The sequence below is a fragment of the Haliaeetus albicilla genome, chromosome 3, assembly GCF_947461875.1.
Source record: "Haliaeetus albicilla chromosome 3, bHalAlb1.1, whole genome shotgun sequence".
NCBI classification, from domain to species: Eukaryota; Metazoa; Chordata; class Aves; order Accipitriformes; family Accipitridae; genus Haliaeetus; species Haliaeetus albicilla.
The window spans coordinates 45,661,364-45,681,004 of record NC_091485.1 but is presented as its reverse complement, the minus strand read 5'-3'; the positions used below and the strand labels follow the sequence as shown (position 1 = coordinate 45,681,004).

The window sequence follows — 19,641 nt, the reverse complement described above, 5'->3', positions numbered from 1 at the left end:
TTTTTTTAAAGTGAATGTATTGCCTGCACTTTGCTTGAACTGAGACAAAAAAAAAAAGCAGCTTTTCAGGCAGAAAAGATCTGTAGATACCACATAACATTCTTCCCCAGCCCATCCACCTTGCTTGCTTTTTTCCTTGTGAACCCCTCCCCCCCGCCCAAACCAACACAACAGTAATACACAGAACATTGCTTAAAGTTGCAAGGTCAGTGGTTAACCATGCTATGAGAATGTGAGGATCTACTTGTCTTTGGGATCATCCCTGGGAGAGATAAATTTAATGAATAGTGAAGAGGTTGACCCCTGGGCGTTGTACTCTTTAGATGATTCCTAAAAACCTACAGGGCCTTCAATACCAGATTACATAGGGAACAGGGCAAATAAAGAGGTTACAGGTCCATTAAGCACTTTAAATCTTTCAATCAGTGTATCAGCTGGAGATCTGACTGAGATTCATAGTACCACAGAAGAGTAGGAAAAAAAGCCTTTTTTTTTTTTTTTAAACTCAGTCAAGTGGGGTTTATCCCTACAAGAAATATATACATGTCCGGCTAAGTCTATCAATCTGGATTTCTTCAAATACAAAAGTTACCTGTCTTTATTGTAAAGTCCTGATCGAGTTGTGTTATGCTGCTCCCTCACGTCATGACAAAAACTGTGACCAGCACTACATTTTTTGTAAGCAGGTTTAGCTGCTGCGTGTATCCTCCTGAAAAGTAGCTGTTTCTACAGCAAGCTGAATTAAATTCCTTAAGAACACCTACAAAATCATTCAGGAACCCTCTTGTTCAACAAAAAGGCTGTTTTCATCCTGCCCTTGTTATCCTTTCCCTTGTCCCCATCCCAATATATGACACAGCATTATCTAGCCTGGAAGTCATAGTAACAATCTGGTGGTAGCTTCACAAAGCTATTGGGATATTATATACAAGTTTCCTTAAGAATCAACACGGTCAGCTCTGGAAAGCATAAGCAATACTTAACAGCTGAGATCTGAAGCCTGAGGATAGGACACTTGTACTCCAAAAAACAGGCCCAAATGAAAAGCAAAATCAAGAAGTGATAAAAACTTACAAAAAACTATGAACAGACATTAAAAATATGATGCATTAGAATCACTGAGCTTTTATGAACTGGAAACTGAATAAGAGATGCTGACTGACTGCATTGTTATTTTCACTATGGTAAATAGTTAATTGGAGGATGCACCACAGCTGTAAAACAGTAAAGAGATTTTTTAGCAGATTACCAACTAGAAGAGAAACTAGTGAGATAGGCAGTAACATTCAGTGTGAAGAAACACAACTATTTTAATTAATAGAGCTAAAACTGGAGAAGGCTTGAAAGCTTCAGTAACGGTAGGTAAATGAAGACAGTACATGTGGTTTAAAATCCGTCTCAACTTCATGAAGTTTTTTGAAGCTCACCAAAGTGCTACTTTTACAGGGAAGGTGTTAAATATAAACTCACTGGCAATGGAGGGTGAGAGGAAGGAGAAGCTGACATATCCCTATGGATACCTGTAGGAAAACTTACATTTGGCAAGGACAGTTTAACAAGTTTGCTTTACTGGGACAAGAGGGGTAGCAGGTAGTTCAGAAAGCTTTTATTGTTGATTATCTAATACTTACCTAGCAGTACCCAACTGGAAACTCCATTTACTACAGAATTCAAGGTAGTGGCTTTTGGGGTAAACTTTTGTAGTGAAAGGAGTGTTCTTAAAACAGGCTTCCTTTCCACCATATCTATGGTATTTCTTTCCCCTCACAAAAACACTAGACAACCCGAAACCATGATCAAGGACACAGCAACTCCCTTTGCATGTAACTGGACATCTCATAACCACAGCTGGTGCTGGTTATTCCCATCAGCACCCGACAAAGCATAATAGAAGTTCATTCTTTCCCTTTTAGCAACCAAAGGGACAGCACACTCCTTAGCTTTCATCGTAAGAATTTACTATTCCTCCTTTTTCTTCTCCTCACAGCATTCTTATATCTACTCCAGAAGACATTTTCTTAGCATTTTGAACTCCCAGTGCCTATTGTTTTGGTAGTTTTTCATCTCCACAAGAAATTTAATCCACAACTGAAAAGTTACCGTATAACCTGCAGGTTACTCTACAACTCATTCTTGTCATTCTTCCAATTCTCCACTCCTCCCTCTTCCACCTTTTCTTGGACATAAAGGGAGCAATTGAAAGAAGAATGTTTAAGAGTGGAATCTACCTGAAGAGCAAAGAAAAAGCTAGCCAGCAGTAGAGGAGAAAGAACACCAAATGCTGAAGCACAGACTATACCAAGCCTTACTTCCAACATTTCTTCTTCTTTCAAACAATGTGCATGCACATAAAAACTTTGTAAAAGTAAAGGTCTCATTATAAGAATAGTAGATATGGATTCCAAAATGGTTCTAACACTGACAGAAAACATAATTATTTACTTCGGACCACTTATGTTGTGCTCTGAAAATACCAAGGAGATCATTAGTTGACGCTATTTTACAGTTCAATAAAATAAACTGCCTCCTGCAATCACAGAACTTTCAATGGTTTTGGACAGACACCACAGCACAAATTCAGTGTGCCCCTAGCCTCTAATATACCTCTTTTCATCAAGATGTTGCATAGTTGTATTTTGTAATTTAATCCTTTAGTACAATGAGTTACAGGAAACCTTGGCGCTTCTGCCCCAAAAAACTGAGTAAGGTCTAAACTTGCTTAATCATTACTGCACTGCCCATATCCATTACTTTTTCAAGAAAGCTCCACACCACATATTCAAGTTCTGCAGAATGCAAATAAGTATTTATTTCTGTGGCTGAGGACATCATTGAGTAGACATATTACCTGTGGTATTTCCAACAGTAAAACAGATTGTATATCTACCCCCTATAAATCAGAAATAGAAATCACATGCTAAATTGTGTCAGAAATTTGATGTTTGTGCAATTAATAAACAGGTCCTCAGCTCCTGCTCCAGACTCTCTGCTGCCTTTTTTGATGCCGCTGCAACCAAGTATGTATTAGCAAGCAGCGTAGCCCAGCACAGGCAGATTTGTTGCGTGGGTGCTGAGGACTCAACTTCCCCACCATAAACATCTAAAGGTGCTTTACTGAAGGCTAGATCTAACCTGGTGCTGTGGACCCAAGGCCTGTTAGCAGTTGGCATGCAAGAGGCATGTTTCTGAAACACAGCTTCTATTTTCATTTCAGCCAGAAGAAACCCTGTGCAGTCTAAGAAAGCTTAGACAGCAAGAGAAGATCAGGAAATTAACTTTACAAGTGCACACTTCCAAGCTGAACTGCAAAGCTAAAGCAGACCTACCCACTGAGTTCAGAGATGAAGACCAGAGATAAGCAAGCCCCCTGAAGCATTTACAGAATAAACGTTGGCTCCTCAGCACAGCCACTTCTCCAGAGCTGCTCCTGTTGTGCCACACTGCTTGCTAACTATATGGACCTATCTTTTAGTGGCTGCTCCTGCTCACGTGCCAGATGTACACATCCACAGCTCCAGTCTGCATCACTCCATACTGTCGCATGTCATCGTGATGCTCATGCATATATACTGGTACGGTACAGTACAGCGCAGAGTCACCACAAGCCCTCTGCTGGACCGCTATTCATTCACCTGTTGCCTCCTCGCACCTCAGCAGCTGCCAGCCACACAGAGAGGCATCTACAGCGCTGCAGGTAGAGGCATTTCAGGGCCCCAGGAGAAACGGCCTGTCCCTGCCACTATTGAAAGGATTTCTTTCAGCCTTGTTTTTAAACAAGTCTGGGTGTACAGGAAGAAACTAAGACTATCCTTCCTTCCACCAAAATAAATATAGGTTCCTAGACTCTCCCAGAACTCAGGCTGCTTTCAAATCTCTGTTTTGTCACTGGAATACAAAAATATCCGGAAATATTCTATACCCACAGGTGTGAGTGCCGATTTTTTTTTTTTTTAAATTTCTGTCTTAATTCTACTCCTTGAACCTGGTAAGCAGAGGATAGCCACAGTCCCTTGACACTTGAAGGCAGCATTCATTTTAAAATGCTTTAGAAACAGACACATCTAAAAAACTTTGTTCCAGCTGTGCCTCAAATTCACCTTTAATTTCACTCCTAAATTGGGGTTAAGTTTTCAAAACTGCTAATTCATCTAAAAGTGATACAGGTAAGTGACAGTACTGCAAATATATACTTCAACTATTGATACAGTATAATAATTAATAAAAAAATAAAACCCTGAACTTAGTTACATTGCCCCAAATCCCAATTACACTGTGAGCAGTCTGCCTATAATTCTTTGTGTGACCATATTTGTTTAGCAAACAGATATTCAATCTTATTCTAGCATTTACATTAACCATAGATCCTTAAGGAAAATAATCCAATGAATTCAGTCACTCTCATGATTTGTTTAAAGAATATTTAAACAAAAAGATATTCCTCCTACTGTATGTCATTGTGGCATCTCTTTCCAATCTGTTTCACAAGTCTGGTTTAAGAGTTTCTATTATACTAGCCAGGATTACTCCATTTTGTATCTTCCCAGATACCCCTACAATAAACAGCAGTGGAAAGCTGACTTCTGTTTCTGGGTGACACTCAAGTGAGGGAGATTACCAGAAAAATCTTTTGCTAGTGTAGGAAAGGAAATTATAAAGGCCCTTTATCTCTGTGCTACCAGTTAACATCATTAGCCACCAGTTATTACTCCTGGATTTTGTGCTGAATAGTGGCTACAGTTTAAATGTAAATGTAAGAATTTTAGCTTCTACCAGCTGGTAAGGATCCCCAACTCAAGTGTCAAATGCAAACAGCATGTTACATTCTGCATGGCACAGCACTGTCATTCCTTTCTCTAGCCAAAGATACACTGCTGTGCCCCAAGGTGGAGAATCAGATTCCTGATTTAGTAAACTGACTGGTGTGCTGACTTTACTAAAAGATCCTATCCAACATACCTTTATAAAAGTTGCATTGTCATGTACTTTATTCAATAATTTAGTTTTGAAATGACATGATTGACATTAAGCAATATTTACCTGCTTCTTCTTTAATAAATGACAAATCTTCTTCTGGATATGGGACTGATGGTTGCAACACTGAGCAATCTTCTGAGTTCTCTTCAGTATTAGGTGGTATATTATAAATAAATCTCTTTGCAGTTTGGTTTTTCCTTCTTGCTTTTCCAGGTTCTTGAACTGATTGTCCCTGTGCACCCATGTCATTCCATACGAAAACTTTTCCCTCACCTTGAGATTCATTTTCAGCCATTTCAGGTGAGCTGTCCTGGACCCAACTGCAGTCATTCATTTGGTAGCTTTCCATTTGGCCCTCATCAATAGAGTAACCATCGTTCTCAGTTTTTATGCTACTTGCTAAGTTGGTAAGGTTTCGTGTTGCCCAGAAGCTGGCAACTTTCTGATCCCTTGGAGACAAACCATCCCTACTAACAGATCTTCTGTTGTAATCCACAACAACGGTCTCTGGAGCTTCTGATTTTATACTTATGTTTAAGGCATCTTTAATGAAGTTGCGGCAGGACTGGACAACCTCCGTCATCTGAAGGTAGCTGGCCACCGACATCACTTCAATGGCATTTTGGCTCGTAAGCACGAGGTTACCAGAATATAAGAAGTCCAAGATGACAGAAAAACCTTGAACAGCAACAACGTCTAAATAGGTAACAGTGGTTTGGTTACGGCTTTCTTTGTTTGTAAAGCAATAGAGAGTCTTAAAGAAGCGGCTGCCTGCAACCAGGATGTTCTTGTGAGCTCTGAAGACCCTCCCGCTCACCACAATGTTAACGTCACAAAGAATGCCTTTCTTCCTCTGCTCGTTGAGCTCTTGCAGGAGCTGATAGCAGTAAGAGTTCTCATTTGGCCTGCTGTTAAAATCACAGTATCCTTCATTATTCAGTTCTGATGGTAACTCTGACTCCTGCAATTAAAACAAACCACAACCATAATTAGCTCTTAATGAATGCTCTCCTTAGTCCTCCAACACTATAATAAGGATATGAAAACAAACTTAAGAGGATAATGTTATTAAAAAGATTATTTTTTTATGTTCTTGGTCATAAAGGCAGACAGCAATATATAATTAAAAAATATTCTGAAAACTAAGAATCACGATCTCATTCTGCACCCTCCACCCCCAAATTTGAAACAAAAACAGAACTCACAGAATTGCCTTGAGGGCAAAGGAAGTGAAATTTTGGCCAAAAGTAAGGAAAGATTTAGTTGAGTGTGAAGGTTTTTCTTAACCCACATACACTAGAGATTCAGGAGTCTCTTTCCAAAGATTTAACTAGATGGTTCCCAATTACGCCCCCCGCCCCGTTCTTCCCTAGAAATCTCCACTTAAAACAGATAAGTAGAACCCTGATAACTGATTCAGCATTTTCTCATGCTGAGAGATGAATGCTTAAAAGATTAGGTCTGTATCTTCCCATCTGTCTTGTATGCTTTAAAGAAAACATAATACTGAAGTAGTTATAATAGCAAATATTTTTCTTACACAGTTCTACAAGTTCGGCATTTATTCTTTATTTTCTAACTTTGGCAGGCTTAGGATTAAATAGGTGTATCGCATGATGAGTGGACAGAATATTGCAGGTGACCAAACAAAACTTAAGTTTCCATTACATTATTTAACTAAGACTTTCTTGAATCAAGCTTCACTGAAACTTTCCAGTAGTGACACCTCTAACTGGTACGTACTTATTATGCTGACAATACGTACTTATTTGTCTCTCTACAACCTAAGATGTGACCTCAAACGCAACTTGAAAATTTTGCTATAAGTAGTATCAGACAATCCAACACCAAGAAATTAGTTGTTATTAAAGATTAGTTCAGACAGCGAGTAGCTGATAAGTAACAAGAGATCTGAACTGGATTTTAGAGCATTTAGAAAACTTCTAACTGATGTTTAGACAATGATGATTTAGAGCTGCTACAAAGTAGCTACAAAACTAGAAAGGAGAAAGCAGAAAACAACACAGACTGGCATATTTGAGACCATACTTATAGTGATTGACAGGTGCTGCCATCAGGAGCAGTGATGATGACAGAGTGTTTTATACCAGATCTCTAACAATCTCTCTTCTTCCCTAGCAAATAAGGACAGTTCAAAAGAGGCTGGCTCCAATATGGTTTAAAATGAGAGAATATCAGATTTTGCAAATTATGTCATTATTTTCTCCTCTCATTTTCTAAAACAATTCAAATATTTAGGGGCTAGAGGTATCATTAAAGCTTGACTTCCTCAACATTACAGGTCAAAATCAGCCTAACAAAGTAATGGTAATGCTGTCATGAACCCATAATCTATACCAGGGCTAAAATACATGTTGCAGAAGAGAACTACCCTTAATTTGGGACTATGGCAGAAGCCAACTATATAAATAAAAGTCACTTTCCACCACACAGGAATTAGTGCATTAATCAGTACTCGCCTCAAGTTATAATCCCAGTGTGGATCACTGGGATGACAACCGAGACTGTAAATACATCCTCTAAAATGGTATATACATCTATAAGCAGCAAATAATTGCCCAGCATAACCATAGAAACTTTACTATTTCAGCATTTCCTGCAGAGAAATTTCAGTTTGCTGTCACATTCAAGTTGCTTCTAAATCTCTACACTTCTCAGAAAAACACTTCAGTGAAAAGAAGAGGTAGAAATAAATGCAATTAGTCTTTTATGTGAAAACGAACAACAGATCTTTTTCCAACCTTGGCTTAATTTTTTTGGCATACTCTCTGACATACCCAAGTATTCCCTCAGATCAGAGCTCTGAAAGTATGTCCCAAATGTGTGACAGCTAAGTCTATCATTCTCTAAGTTCTCAGTGGATTTTGGATCTGGACTAGCTTCCTGTCACTCCAGCAACAGAGCACTGTGTAGTTTCAAAACACCAATTACATTGACTTTGGATCAGATTAAGACAAAAATTATCATACCCTAAAGTGTTGTCACTCTAGTCAAAGTCAATCATCAGTGACTTGCACCTCACAGAGTAAATATTAGGTAGATGCTATGATGGCTGACAATTTAATTCTCTAAGAACACATTAAATGCAACGCAAAATTTAAAAATAATCTGTAGCAGCTCTTTTCTTTTTACAAATGTCTGATTAAAGAATGAAGATAAGAGTACATTTTAACTGAGCATGTGTATGTATCCAAGCAAGCCAATAAAAAAAGAAATTGAGATTTACAATGTATTTTTTTGTTTTCCTAAGAAAAGAACAAGCCAGCATGGTAAAAAGGAGCTGCAGATCACAAACGTGCTACAGAGACACAAGACTGAAGTCTTCATTATGAGAGGACCAGAAGGCTGAGTGAAAATAAGAGACGTTGTGCAACTAATGTCCAAGCTATAGGGGCATGTGTTGGGGGAAACAGATCAGTATTACAGCTTTACAGAAATGGGTGCATAAAGATTTTTAAAACTAACTGTAATATTGGAAACAACTGTTTAACTGCTGGTACAGAAGTAGCTAACCCTAATGCCACACCTCAAATGAAATGAAAGTCCCAACATCTGAACAGTTATCAATCCTATGTACACCAAGTGTGACAAGTAGAGTTAACATTCACTATGAGAAAAATAAATAAAAAAAAAAAAAAACAAAAAACCCAACAACAAAAAAACCCCAAACCACCACACACCAAACACAAACAAACAAAAAAACACACCTTGGAGAAATATCCCTTGGAGAGTTTTAAACATCTCCACTTTGTACAGAAAAAGTACAATACAGTTCAATAGGAGGTAAGGTGCAGAAAACAATTACAGAAAATTTAAAAAAAGTGTATTTTCAAGCTTGTTACTTATGTTGTGCTCATGGCACATTACCATAAGGGTACTGTTTCTCTAATGAGAACCTCAAACTAATGATATTTGCTTAGATGTTAATTATATTTTCAGAATACAGCCCAAATATTCCCATCACCTAAGTTATCTCAACACAAAACCACCTTATCATTTAAGAAAAACTGCTAAGAAATCTAGAATAAAAATCAGGACTATTTCAGTTTTATTTGTGGAATCTACAGCATTGTAAGTCCGAAAAGCTTCTCTCTGTAGGCGAGATTAAGAAGCGGTCTAACAGAACAGAGACTGCTCAAGGAAACTAATATTGTGCTCAGTTTCAGTTAGCTTGACTCATCTGAATACACCCAAAGATAAATGACTATTTCAGATATATATAATTCACTAATTAAACTTGCCTAAAAGCTATAGGAGCAAAAACAGATGATCAAAACCTGCTACTAGAAACTTTCTTTTCTTTCTCCTCCTGTGCCATCAGCATACTCTGTCTCCTGGGAGCAAGAATGGGGGAGGGGGAGGTAGGAGGGGAAGGGGGAAGGGGGAGGGGGAAGAAATAAACAAAACCAAAACCAATCTAACCATAGATTCCACCTCAGCTGTATGTATATGAAAAGTAGTTATGCCACAGTTTTGTAATCCCTTCCCCACTACCACACTTTACAGCAGTTCCCTATGCTCCCAAATTAATTCTTATCCTGAAAAATGGATCCTCTAACAAAAGTGAGCTATCAGGAACTTCTTAAGCACGTGCAGCTACAGAGGAAAATTATCTCAAATTATAATCCTATAATATAGTCCTAACTCAGCAATTTAAAACTGTTCCATTAAGTGCCTAACATCCAACTGAGTAGTTCAAGGTCTGGTAAAAACGCTACATAAAAATACAGTAAATGATAGTCCTTACTCTGAAGGCCTGACTCCCTCCTAAACATTTTTGCTCTGCTAAGAGTAATTCAAGAAGTTAACTTAGAACACTATATAATGTAACTCTTACATCTGAAGCACGACTTCTATTCATCACTGCTCACATAAAGCAAACAATTAGAGTTCACATGGAAAAAATAACACATCAAAGGCCTTCCTCCTTTTGGAGAGCTTCTGCTTTAAACCAACATGCCTGTTAGGCTAGAGAAAGCTTTTCTGGCAGTATTTCCAAAGCTCAGCTTCAAATTATGTCCAGAGAGAAAATGTTTTAAGAAGCCGCTTTGAGGGAAGGAACCCCAGCAGCCAATAAATCTGCATCTTATGGATCTAAATTAATCACTGAATTAAAATCTTTTGCAGTGATTTCCCAGTAAGTGTCTATTTCTTAAGATTTTTGCAACACAACAGTCCATTTATTAAAAAAAAAAACAAAGGTAGTTTCAAGCTGGTTATATCTTTCCTTAAGCTTTAATACGGACAGGTTATTTTAAAAACTAGAAAAGAGAGTCAAGATTTTTGTCTTAGAAAGAAGCACCGACTGACAGCTCAATACCCTTGAATCACAGCAGCTGCAATCACTTGTGATTATTTTGGCATTCCAAATTAAATGTATCCCAAAAATAAACTGAAATCATCACTCATTTCTTCATGAGTGTAATATCCAACAGACCTATAGAAATTTCCACTGCTTTACTGTCTTAACACCTACAATTTCCTTTTTGCACTTGAACAGTGGCACTATGCCATATGTTTATTAGCAGCTGCTAAACATGCCCTGCAGTTGAAGCTTGTCAAGTCAAGAATACATGTGTGTTGTCTCTAAGACAAAGGCTGAAAGATCTTTCCCAAGTTTCATTAAATCTAAACAGCTTTGCTGCCTCATTATGTTATGTTGGAAGTACGGTCAGGATACAAATTACCTACTTTTGTTCCAAGTATCTGGTATCATGGCATTAAGGAAAAAATGGGGCTATTGTTTTGGTATTAATTTAACCATATGTATCAAGAGAAATTCAAGTGCTATTAAAAGAGTGTGAAAGGATATGGAAATTAAACATAGAAGTGGAAAGAAAACAGAGATTCTTAATCAGATTTTTGATTAAGCAAGTGTAACCTGAAAGCGCACCACAAAGAAAACTACATTGACTCTTCAAAAACTGCAATTCCTTCCCTTGTGAGAAGTTTTTAACTGAAATGTAATTGCACAGGAATGCATCCAGCACTTTTCCACTTGAAAACACCCATCTCTCTACAGCTACCTTACAGAAGCTTACTTTGTCCAAACCTTATCTTTAATACAGTACAAAAGAACCACTGACGCATCTCATACTGCTTCATTTATTATTACAGTTACTACAAATACTTTTTCTTAAACTGTCAGTGGTATAAAAGCAGAGGCTCATTTTTATAAAGATTCCCATGATGATGAGAGGTTAATCTTCAAATAAATACTTATATTAACTTTTAGGCTACTGTGACATGCAAGCCAATATTCTGTCCCCCCTTCCACCCTCCCAGTATTTAATAGTCTTACGACAGACTGGGGATAGGAAGACAGAAAGAAAAAACTAGTAACTTTAGTAAGAACAACTGCTTGGAATATGTTTTATTTACACATAGCTTAATGGGAGGGAGAGAAACTTCCAAGTGTGGCATGAATTAGCAACATCTAGTGACACAGGAGGCTATGCAGTGAGAGGACATACCTTTACAGGGTAATCACTCACAACTCAAAGTTAGAAAGCAGGCAACAAGACAGTAAAGAATATACTGCAATAACATTAAACAAAAAGAACATTTTCAAAGACATAAAGAAATTAAGAATGAAAGTTTCAAAATTAGAAACAAGTTATTTAAAGCACGTTTGGTTAAAATACTGCAGAGTGAATAGCAAACCCCAGATTGAGGGAAAATGATAAGATGACCTACTGCCATGAAATGTCTGTAACAACAGCTGCCTTAAAGACACACTCACTGAAAAGGTACTATTATTCATCGTGAAGGTGGACGCTGCATTTGCAAATCCAAAAATAATATTTTGGATAACTGATATTTATGCACCGTAAGTTTTCCCCTGCAGTCCTGCAGTAGTTTCACATAAAACTTGCATACCTTTTCCAGCCAGCTCTAAGAAAACCTATGTTCACCTAATATTTTATCTGTCATCCTGATATCCTACCCAAACATTAGAATAGCAGCTCTTGTCCAAGGTACCCCGAGCTCCTTAAAGCGCTCAAGCAATAAGCTAAATTTAACTACTGCGCTACAATTCAGACTCCAGATACACCTATACAAGCAAGGTGGGTGTTTTAATTATAACTGAGCTCTAAATAGTGAAAAACAGATCAACCGGGGATTAATTCTGGCTAACGGCTCAAGTTCAGCATAACAGTTCAAGTACTAGCCTAACGTGAAGCACGTTAGCTTGTACTCGCTGGCAAGTTTAACGCCAGCTAGGCGATCCGAGTGAACTTTTGCAGCGCAGACATCCTTAGGAGGAAAGGGTGCAGAAGGCTAGTGATTCAACACGAGTATTCTTTAGAGGCTTTTCATCCACGTATGTTCTAGAGTTAGCCCTGCCTTATTGGTAAGAACAGCCAAGAAACGCAGTAATTTTAAGTTCAGCGGGGAACACGAAGAGCTTCACTGGTCCTAAAGCGTTAGAGGAGAGCTGGCATATTAACATGCCTTTCAGGAAACCACATGTTTATCTCAAACACACACCAAGCAATTGCAGACTTCTTGCTCAGTAACTCAATCTAAAGCAACACAATCGGGAAAAAAGATTTAAACGCGAAGGTCTCGACTACACGCAGTTATCCGATTAGCGCACGGGGACCATACCGTTAAGAACAGCAGAGTAATTCCAATTTCACGGTGGCAAGTACCAGTTTCACACGCAGTCGTTCGCCGGACACTACCCTCCCTTCTCCGGTACCGCAGGAGGAAGTTGTAACGAGCGTTTTTAAATCAGTGCCGCAACACTGGTATTCGTACGCAACTTCTTCCCACGTCGCCGGTTTATCTTCACGAGATGAAGAGATAACCCGACGAAAACGGCGCTCGCTACCTCCGAACAGGTAGCGCTGACCAGGCACAACCACAGACAACGGCAGTTCGTGCAAGCGCTCCCGGGCTGCGCAACGGCGGGGCTGGCAGCGCTCCGCCGACAGCGCTCTGCCTGCCCGGACCCGGGACCCGGGACCCGGCGGGAGCGCCAGCCCCGATCGGAAAGCGGACTCGGCTCCCGCTCCGGGGACGGCGTGCGAGAGCGGCACGCCGCGCCACAACAAACACAGGAAGCCATTTAAACAACTTGTCACACGTGGGCATAAAAAAAGACAACACGAAAAAACAAGCCCCCGCCCGGGCGGAAGGGGAGGCCGGCCGCTGCCCCGCGCCGCTCCGCCGGACCCCGCCGGGGACGCCCCCCCCCGCCGCCCGCCCCGGCCGCCCCCCTACCTGCTCGGCGCTGACGGGCTCGTTGAGGCGATGCTCGGCGGAGAGGTGGTGCCGCAGGAGCAGGGCCCGCTTGTAGTTGCGGGTGCCCTTGCAGAGCTCGTCGTGCCCCCCGGGCAGGGCCCCGCCGGCCATGATCAGCTCGGGAGGGGCGGCGGCGGCCGCGGCGGCGGTGCACCAGGCGCAGGACATGAGGCCGGTCTCCTGGCAGTAGTAGAGCCATGGGAACTCCTTGAGCCAGGAGCCCTGGAAGGAGATGTGCAGCTTCTGCAGCAGCGACTTGGGCCTGGCTAGCGGGAAATGCTTGATGCTCTCCCCCTCCCCCGCGCCCACGCTGCTGCCCTCCGCCTCGTCCCCTCCGTCGCCCCCAGACCGCCTGCTGCTGCTGCAGCTGCCGCCCTCGGCGCCGCTGCCGTCGCCCAGGCTGCCCCCTTCGCCGTCCTCCTCGTCGTCGCTGCTGTCACTCAGGGAGCCCCCGTCCTGGACCAGCTCCTTCCCCTCCAGCAGGCCCTCCGGCTCCAGGCCCTCCGCGCCCTCCAGCTCCATCTCCTCGTCCGCCCCCCGCCCGTTGAAGTGCTTCCGCGGCCAGGCCGGGGCCTCGCAGCCATTGTTCGCGGCGGAGGGGGCGGCGAGGAGCCCCCCGCCGCCCCGGAAGGCCAGCGTCCGGCGGTTTCTCTCGGCGAACGTGGGGCCGGCGGCGGGGGGCGAGACCGCCTCCTGAGGCAGCAGCAGCTCCTTCTCCTCGGCGCCGGCCTCCAGCTCCTCGGCCTCCAGCCCCTCCAGCTCCACTTCCTCGTCCGCCCCGCGCCCGTTCAGCGGCTCGGGGTCCTGCCGCTCCCAGGCCTCGGCCGCGCCGCCGGCCCCGCCGCCGGTCGTCGCCGCCGCTGCCGCCGCCGTGGCGGTGACCAGGCCGCCGCCCCGGAACGCCAGCGTCCGCCGGTTCATCTCCGCGAACATGGCGCGCGCGCGCGCGCCCCCCGCCCGCCGCCGCCGCCTCCTCCTCCTCGCGCCCCTGGCCCGCCGCTCCCCGCCCGGCCGAGGGCTCTGCCCGCGGGAAGGAGGCGCCGGCCGCCGCGCGGGAAGGGCGGGGGTGGCGGCCGAGAGAAGCGAAGTCCGGCCGCTCCCCCCCCCCCCGGCTCCGGCCTAGATCGCCGCCGCAGGCTCCCCACAATGGATCCCGCTCGGCGGCGCTTCCGTCCCAACAGGCCCCGGATCAGGTCGAATGGCAAATGAACAACGGACTGCTCCCACAATGCACCGGGAGAGCCACCGCAGGGGAGGGGGAGCGCGAGCGGGGGGCGGGCAGGCGGGGGGCCGGCGGGGCGGGCGCGACAGCTGGGGCGCGTCACGCGCCCCTGCGCCTCCCGCCCGCCCCGCCGCGCCGCGCGCCCCGCCCCGCCCCGCCCCGCCCGCCGCAGGGCGGGGGGGGGCGCGCGCGACCCCCTCCCTCCCGCGCTCTCTCTCCCCGAGGGGCCGCAGCCCCCTCCCTTCCGCCCCCCTGCCCACGCGCGGGGGTGTGTGTATGTGGGGGGGTGGGCCCGCGGGTCCCGAGGGGGGAGCGGAGGTAGCGGCGCGGCCGAGCCTCCCGCCGGCGGGAGGTCTGCGCTGCCCGGCGATCGGCGGGGCGTTGCGCCGGCGGGGCCGGGCGCGGCGGTACCGTTAGGCGCGGCGCGGCGCAGGCGCGGGCTGCCGGGCGGCGCGTGCGGCGTGTGCGCTGCCCGCACGTGCCGGCTTGGGCGGGTCCCTCCGCGGGGCGAAGGCTCGAGGCGCGGTGCGGTAACGCCGCGGGGGGGGGGGGGGGGTTGGGCGCGCGCGCGCCGCGGCTGAGCGTCGTGGTAAGCCGCCGGCGGCGGAGGGGGGGGGGGGTCGCCGGGCAGCGCACCGCCGCTCGCTGGCGTCTCCCCCACACCCGGCACCCCGGGGGAACGGAAAGAGGAAAAGCGAAAAAACTCGTGCGTCGGGATAAAGAACAGTTTGAAAAGGGAAGAGGTGGGAGAAGAAAGAAGGAGAACGGGAGGAGCGATGGCAAGGCGATCGCTCTCCACCCCCCACGGGTAGACCCGTGCCCAGCCGGTTCCTGAGGAAAAGATGGGTGACTTCCCCGACCCCTCTCCTCTCCGCTCAGCCGCCGGGGGCAGGGACGGTCCCTCCCAGCGGCTCGGGTCATCGGCCCGGCGGTGTCACCTCCCGGCCTCCTTGGCAGCCCCAGTCTATTCGCTGGGGGGGGCAGAGTGAGAAACAAAAGGCCTTGGTGCTGCGCAAACGCTGTCCAGCCATCACAAACCGAAACCGCGGCCCCATACGGCCTGCGATGAAGAACGTTAACTCCATCCCAGGCAGACCCGGTACGACGGATGACAAACGATGTCGGAGAGGGAGGGCTGTGGAGTCTTCGCTGTCATGTAATGCAGATACGTACATTCAGTAGTAAAAAAAGATCACGCCTCTGCGTCTTGGCCCGGGAGTATGCAGGGGTCTGGGAGAGCTGACTTGGACTTACACCTTGGAGAAGACTTTGCAAGAATACTGTAAATGCTGTACGTACTGCCGTAAACCAGAATGCTTTCCTCCTACCAGAGAGCTACTTGGGAAAAGGAGACCTTTGGTAGAAAATTAATTTTTATTCTGGAAAGATTAAGAAAATCTTTCTAAAATGCTGGGGGGGGGGGAGAGGAGGGGAGAGTCGGTCATGGAGAAACAGAGAAACTGTGAAAGGCAGTATCAGATTTACAGGAGAGGAGCAGAGATGGTCTAAATTTAGGCAAGGGAGCAGAGGAGTGGTGGGAGATAGAGAATTTTGAGATTTGCTGTGCCTCACTGGGGCACAGGGTGGAGATAGCGATTCAGATCTGGGCCCGTCGAAGCAAAGGGTTCCCACGATACAGCATCCATAAAGTACAAAACAGACCCGTATTTCATAAAGTTTTAGGCTTTGTGATGTATAGATGTTTTTGCATTCCTGTGGCGCTTGATCCTTGCCTGTCAGTGTTCGTCAGCTGACTAATGCCTCAGCACTTACCGGCATCAGAATTTCTTACCCATTTTATATTGGTTTTAAAGAAATGTTTGGTGTTGCGGATTGCTTCTCACTATATGTGATTGCACTGAGTGTATACAGAAAGTTTACATTAAGAATCCCTGCTGGGATTCACATTTACGGAGCAGACTGCTTGTGATCTTGGGGAACAAAAGCTGCACCCAGGACTGGTACGTTTAAAGCCTATCCAGCAGACGTCCAGGAATGAGCTGGGATAAGATACGTAGGAGGAACTACAGGGTCTCTCTTTTGGAGTGCAAGTAAGTGTTATTTGATTGCAGCAGGTAATCTAGAGTGCTAACAAATCGATACAGAATCATAAAATAATTTAGATTGGAGGAAGCCTCCGGAGTTCACTCAGTTCAAAGCAGGGCCAACCTCGAAGTTACAGCAGGTTGCTCAGAGACAACGTCTCAGGCTCTCCTGGACTGTTTGCTGAGAAGACCTTTGGTAACAGCTCCTCCCAAATCGTCTCATCACACTTTTGCTTTCTCAGCTTGCTACAAGGGATTCCACTGCTGTGCAGTGCAGTGCATGCAAGAAAGGGAGCTTGACTGAATCATTGTGGCTAATTTAATTGGTCTGTAATGGCTCTGTCACACCTGAATTGAGGTTGTATTGGTCTATTTGATAATTCCATTTTAGTGAGTGTCTTCATGGATGCAGGTCTTCCCAGGTGATCTTAACTTTTACATAACACTTTTTTGTCACCGAGTAATTTGCAAAAATTATCAAACCACTTGATCTTCACTGCAGAAATTCTAGTTTTCAGACTGCTTTGTTGCAAATGATGTTTTATGTTATATTTGTGATGGGACTAAGTACTTCAAAAAGCATCCTGAGATGCTGCAGCAAAAATGCATTTATTTTGTAGAAACAATAATTTGCTGTTTCTTTATCAACTGGTTTTCAGTTCCTCTGTCAAACCCACATGCTACTAAGGTTCATAATTAAAAAATAATCATTGATGTACACCTCATGGTATTTTTTTAACATACCTTTCTCACCCATAGTCTCTTGAGAGTCAGTAGTGTTTACTGCTGAAGATCATACCTTTGAACAACAGCTAGAATCTCTTTCCTTTTCCATTCTTTGATGGGACAGTATAGGAAAGAAATCTTTAGTGGTTAAATGTCCTAGTCCTGTAGATAGCAAATGCTGTTTTATTCAGTCTGAAATCTAATTCTCCAGATACAACATGCAGCTTCCTTATGTCTCTGATAGTCCTTTGGTTCTTTCTGCTTCTTTCTCCTGTGTTACAGAAAGACATAAAAATCTCCCACTCTTCATTGGGAAAGAATCATAAACTAACTGGGCTTCCTGCAAATGAAAAGCTAGCGCCTCACACGAGAGAGCGGAATTAGTAATCGATACATCATGATATGTATGCTGCTGCAGTGTGGCATTTTGCTCTAAATTGAGAATAATCCGAATCTAAACCGTGCAGTTGCCAGTCACTGGTAGTACTTTGTGCAGGGGACACATCCTAGGAAGGCATCACTTGTCACTTTTTTTTGTTTTCCAGGATCTAAAGGTCTGATATTTAAAAATAACTAAATGGGCAGAATGCTGTGAAAGGGGGTGGACATTGCATAAAGTCCTGTTTATCACTCCAGCTGTATATGTATCTGGGGAGAATGGTTTATAAAAATCTTTTGTGGCTGAATATCATCACTAATCAATTCCATTTTTAATACTACTTAAAGCCCTTTCTACCAAAACATTGAAACGTGTGTTGGTATATTCTGCTGAATTAGGGTTTCAGTGAACAAACTGCAAGCTCCTACACAAAGAACAGGATCTTTTGCTTTTAGATGATAAAACCCCTTGTGCAAGACTCCAAAGATTAAATTCTCATACTTGTATGATGCCTGATGTAGAGTACCCTGTTGATTAAGGACAGTGTGTTATCATAGGGGTAGCGAGCTCGTTACACACATCCAGTGTCTCCTTTTGTTGCAGCCAAGGAAAGTCGATCAAACTCTTATAGAAATGAGTGAGAGATCATGCCATGAGAGACATCGTGCAATTCCAGTGTGTACCAATCATAGCATTTTCAGCAAAATACTACTGATACTAAGAGCACATTATATCTGGAAAGTTTTGTGTCCCAAAATTCCTCCTGTGACCTAAGAAACACTTTCACAATGAGGCTGACTCTTCCAAGATGATAGCTTCTGAAACCAATGGGTTGTTGTCCTATCCCTAGAGCACATGTCTGCAATGGATGTTCATACAGTAAGGAAGAGTCAAGATTTTTTTTTGCAAAGAGAGTTCAAGTTTCAATAATGTGGTTTTTGTGTCATTGGAAATCTATATTCCTGGGCATATGAAAGTTTCAGTTCAAATACTCCTGCATATTGAGGGATTTTGGAAGCTAGAAGTTCACTGATAGGAGAGGAGGCTCTTTTGTCTCTCAAGCAAAAGCATTACTCTGCAGAACAGGCTGATCTGCTGTGGGGATCACACAGGAAAGTGAGTGTGTCGGGATTGGAGCCTTATTACTGGGACAGGAACAAGCGCACATTTGTCCTGATAAAGCCATGAGTGGAAAAACAGATCATAGCAGAAAATGAATAGTATAAACTGTCACTTTGTAGTATGAACTGTGCTGCTCCATGGAACAAGTACCAAGAAGAAAATGCAATGATCGAAGCTCATGAGGAAGGACTTGGAAACCTCAGTGCCATCCCTAGTCTGAGGTTATCCTTATGCTGTGTGCTCAGGTGCCACTGAAGTAGACGTACCGAAGTAGATTTTGGTGGCACAGGTTCAGCTGCCTAGGGAGCCCTGAGTGCCTTGGATAGGCTTGCGTGCTGAGGTTTCATTGCTGCCCAGCCTGGCACAGGCACATCTGTTCATGTTGCAATCCTTGCTTCCAGATTACAATTAGAGAAGACTTTTGAAAGTGTAATTCCCAATAATAGAAACTCACACATTTGTAAAGTGTCAGGAGAATGTTTGCACTACAATCCGTAGCTGTTTCTGTAGCAAACTGAATTCAAATTGAGTTTGTGCAGTTATTCCTCTTGGAATACTTTGTAAGTGATACTTGGAAAGGTAAATCACAACCTTTCTCAGGACAACTACTTAATTTTGCACAACCACACCTTGTGACCTTAGACAGGTTAGGAAGGTACCGTGAATTAAAACTTACCATCCACCGTCTGATAACTGTTTCCTTGCACACTCTTAGCACACAGTCAGTATGAGATAATGTGCCTTAACCTAGCCCACGGCGGAAGAATTTTCAGTGTAATTGTATTAAACTTTGTATTTGCTGCAGAATAAAATACACACGTGGATGGGTGTTGTGCATGTAAGATGCTATAGCTTGTGCGTGCTTGTAAAGCTACGGCCAGACAGTGTGTTCCAGATCTAAC

At 44.1% G+C, this 19,641-nt stretch overlaps 1 protein-coding gene across 1 annotated transcript in view; it reads right to left on the bottom strand.

Annotated features, from left to right (window-relative positions):
* Positions 1 to 14,494, bottom strand: part of ZBTB10 (zinc finger and BTB domain containing 10) — a 33,386-nt gene extending 18,892 nt beyond the window's left edge. The window contains exons 1-2 of the mRNA XM_069779564.1: positions 13,225 to 14,494; positions 5,038 to 5,935 (exon numbers count right to left, since the gene is read on the bottom strand). Of these exons, the coding sequence (XP_069635665.1) occupies positions 5,038 to 5,935; positions 13,225 to 14,178 (1,852 nt within the window). The 5' untranslated portion in view covers positions 14,179 to 14,494. The remainder of the gene's footprint in view (positions 1 to 5,037; positions 5,936 to 13,224) is intronic.
* Positions 14,495 to 19,641: the final 5,147 nt, after the last annotated feature.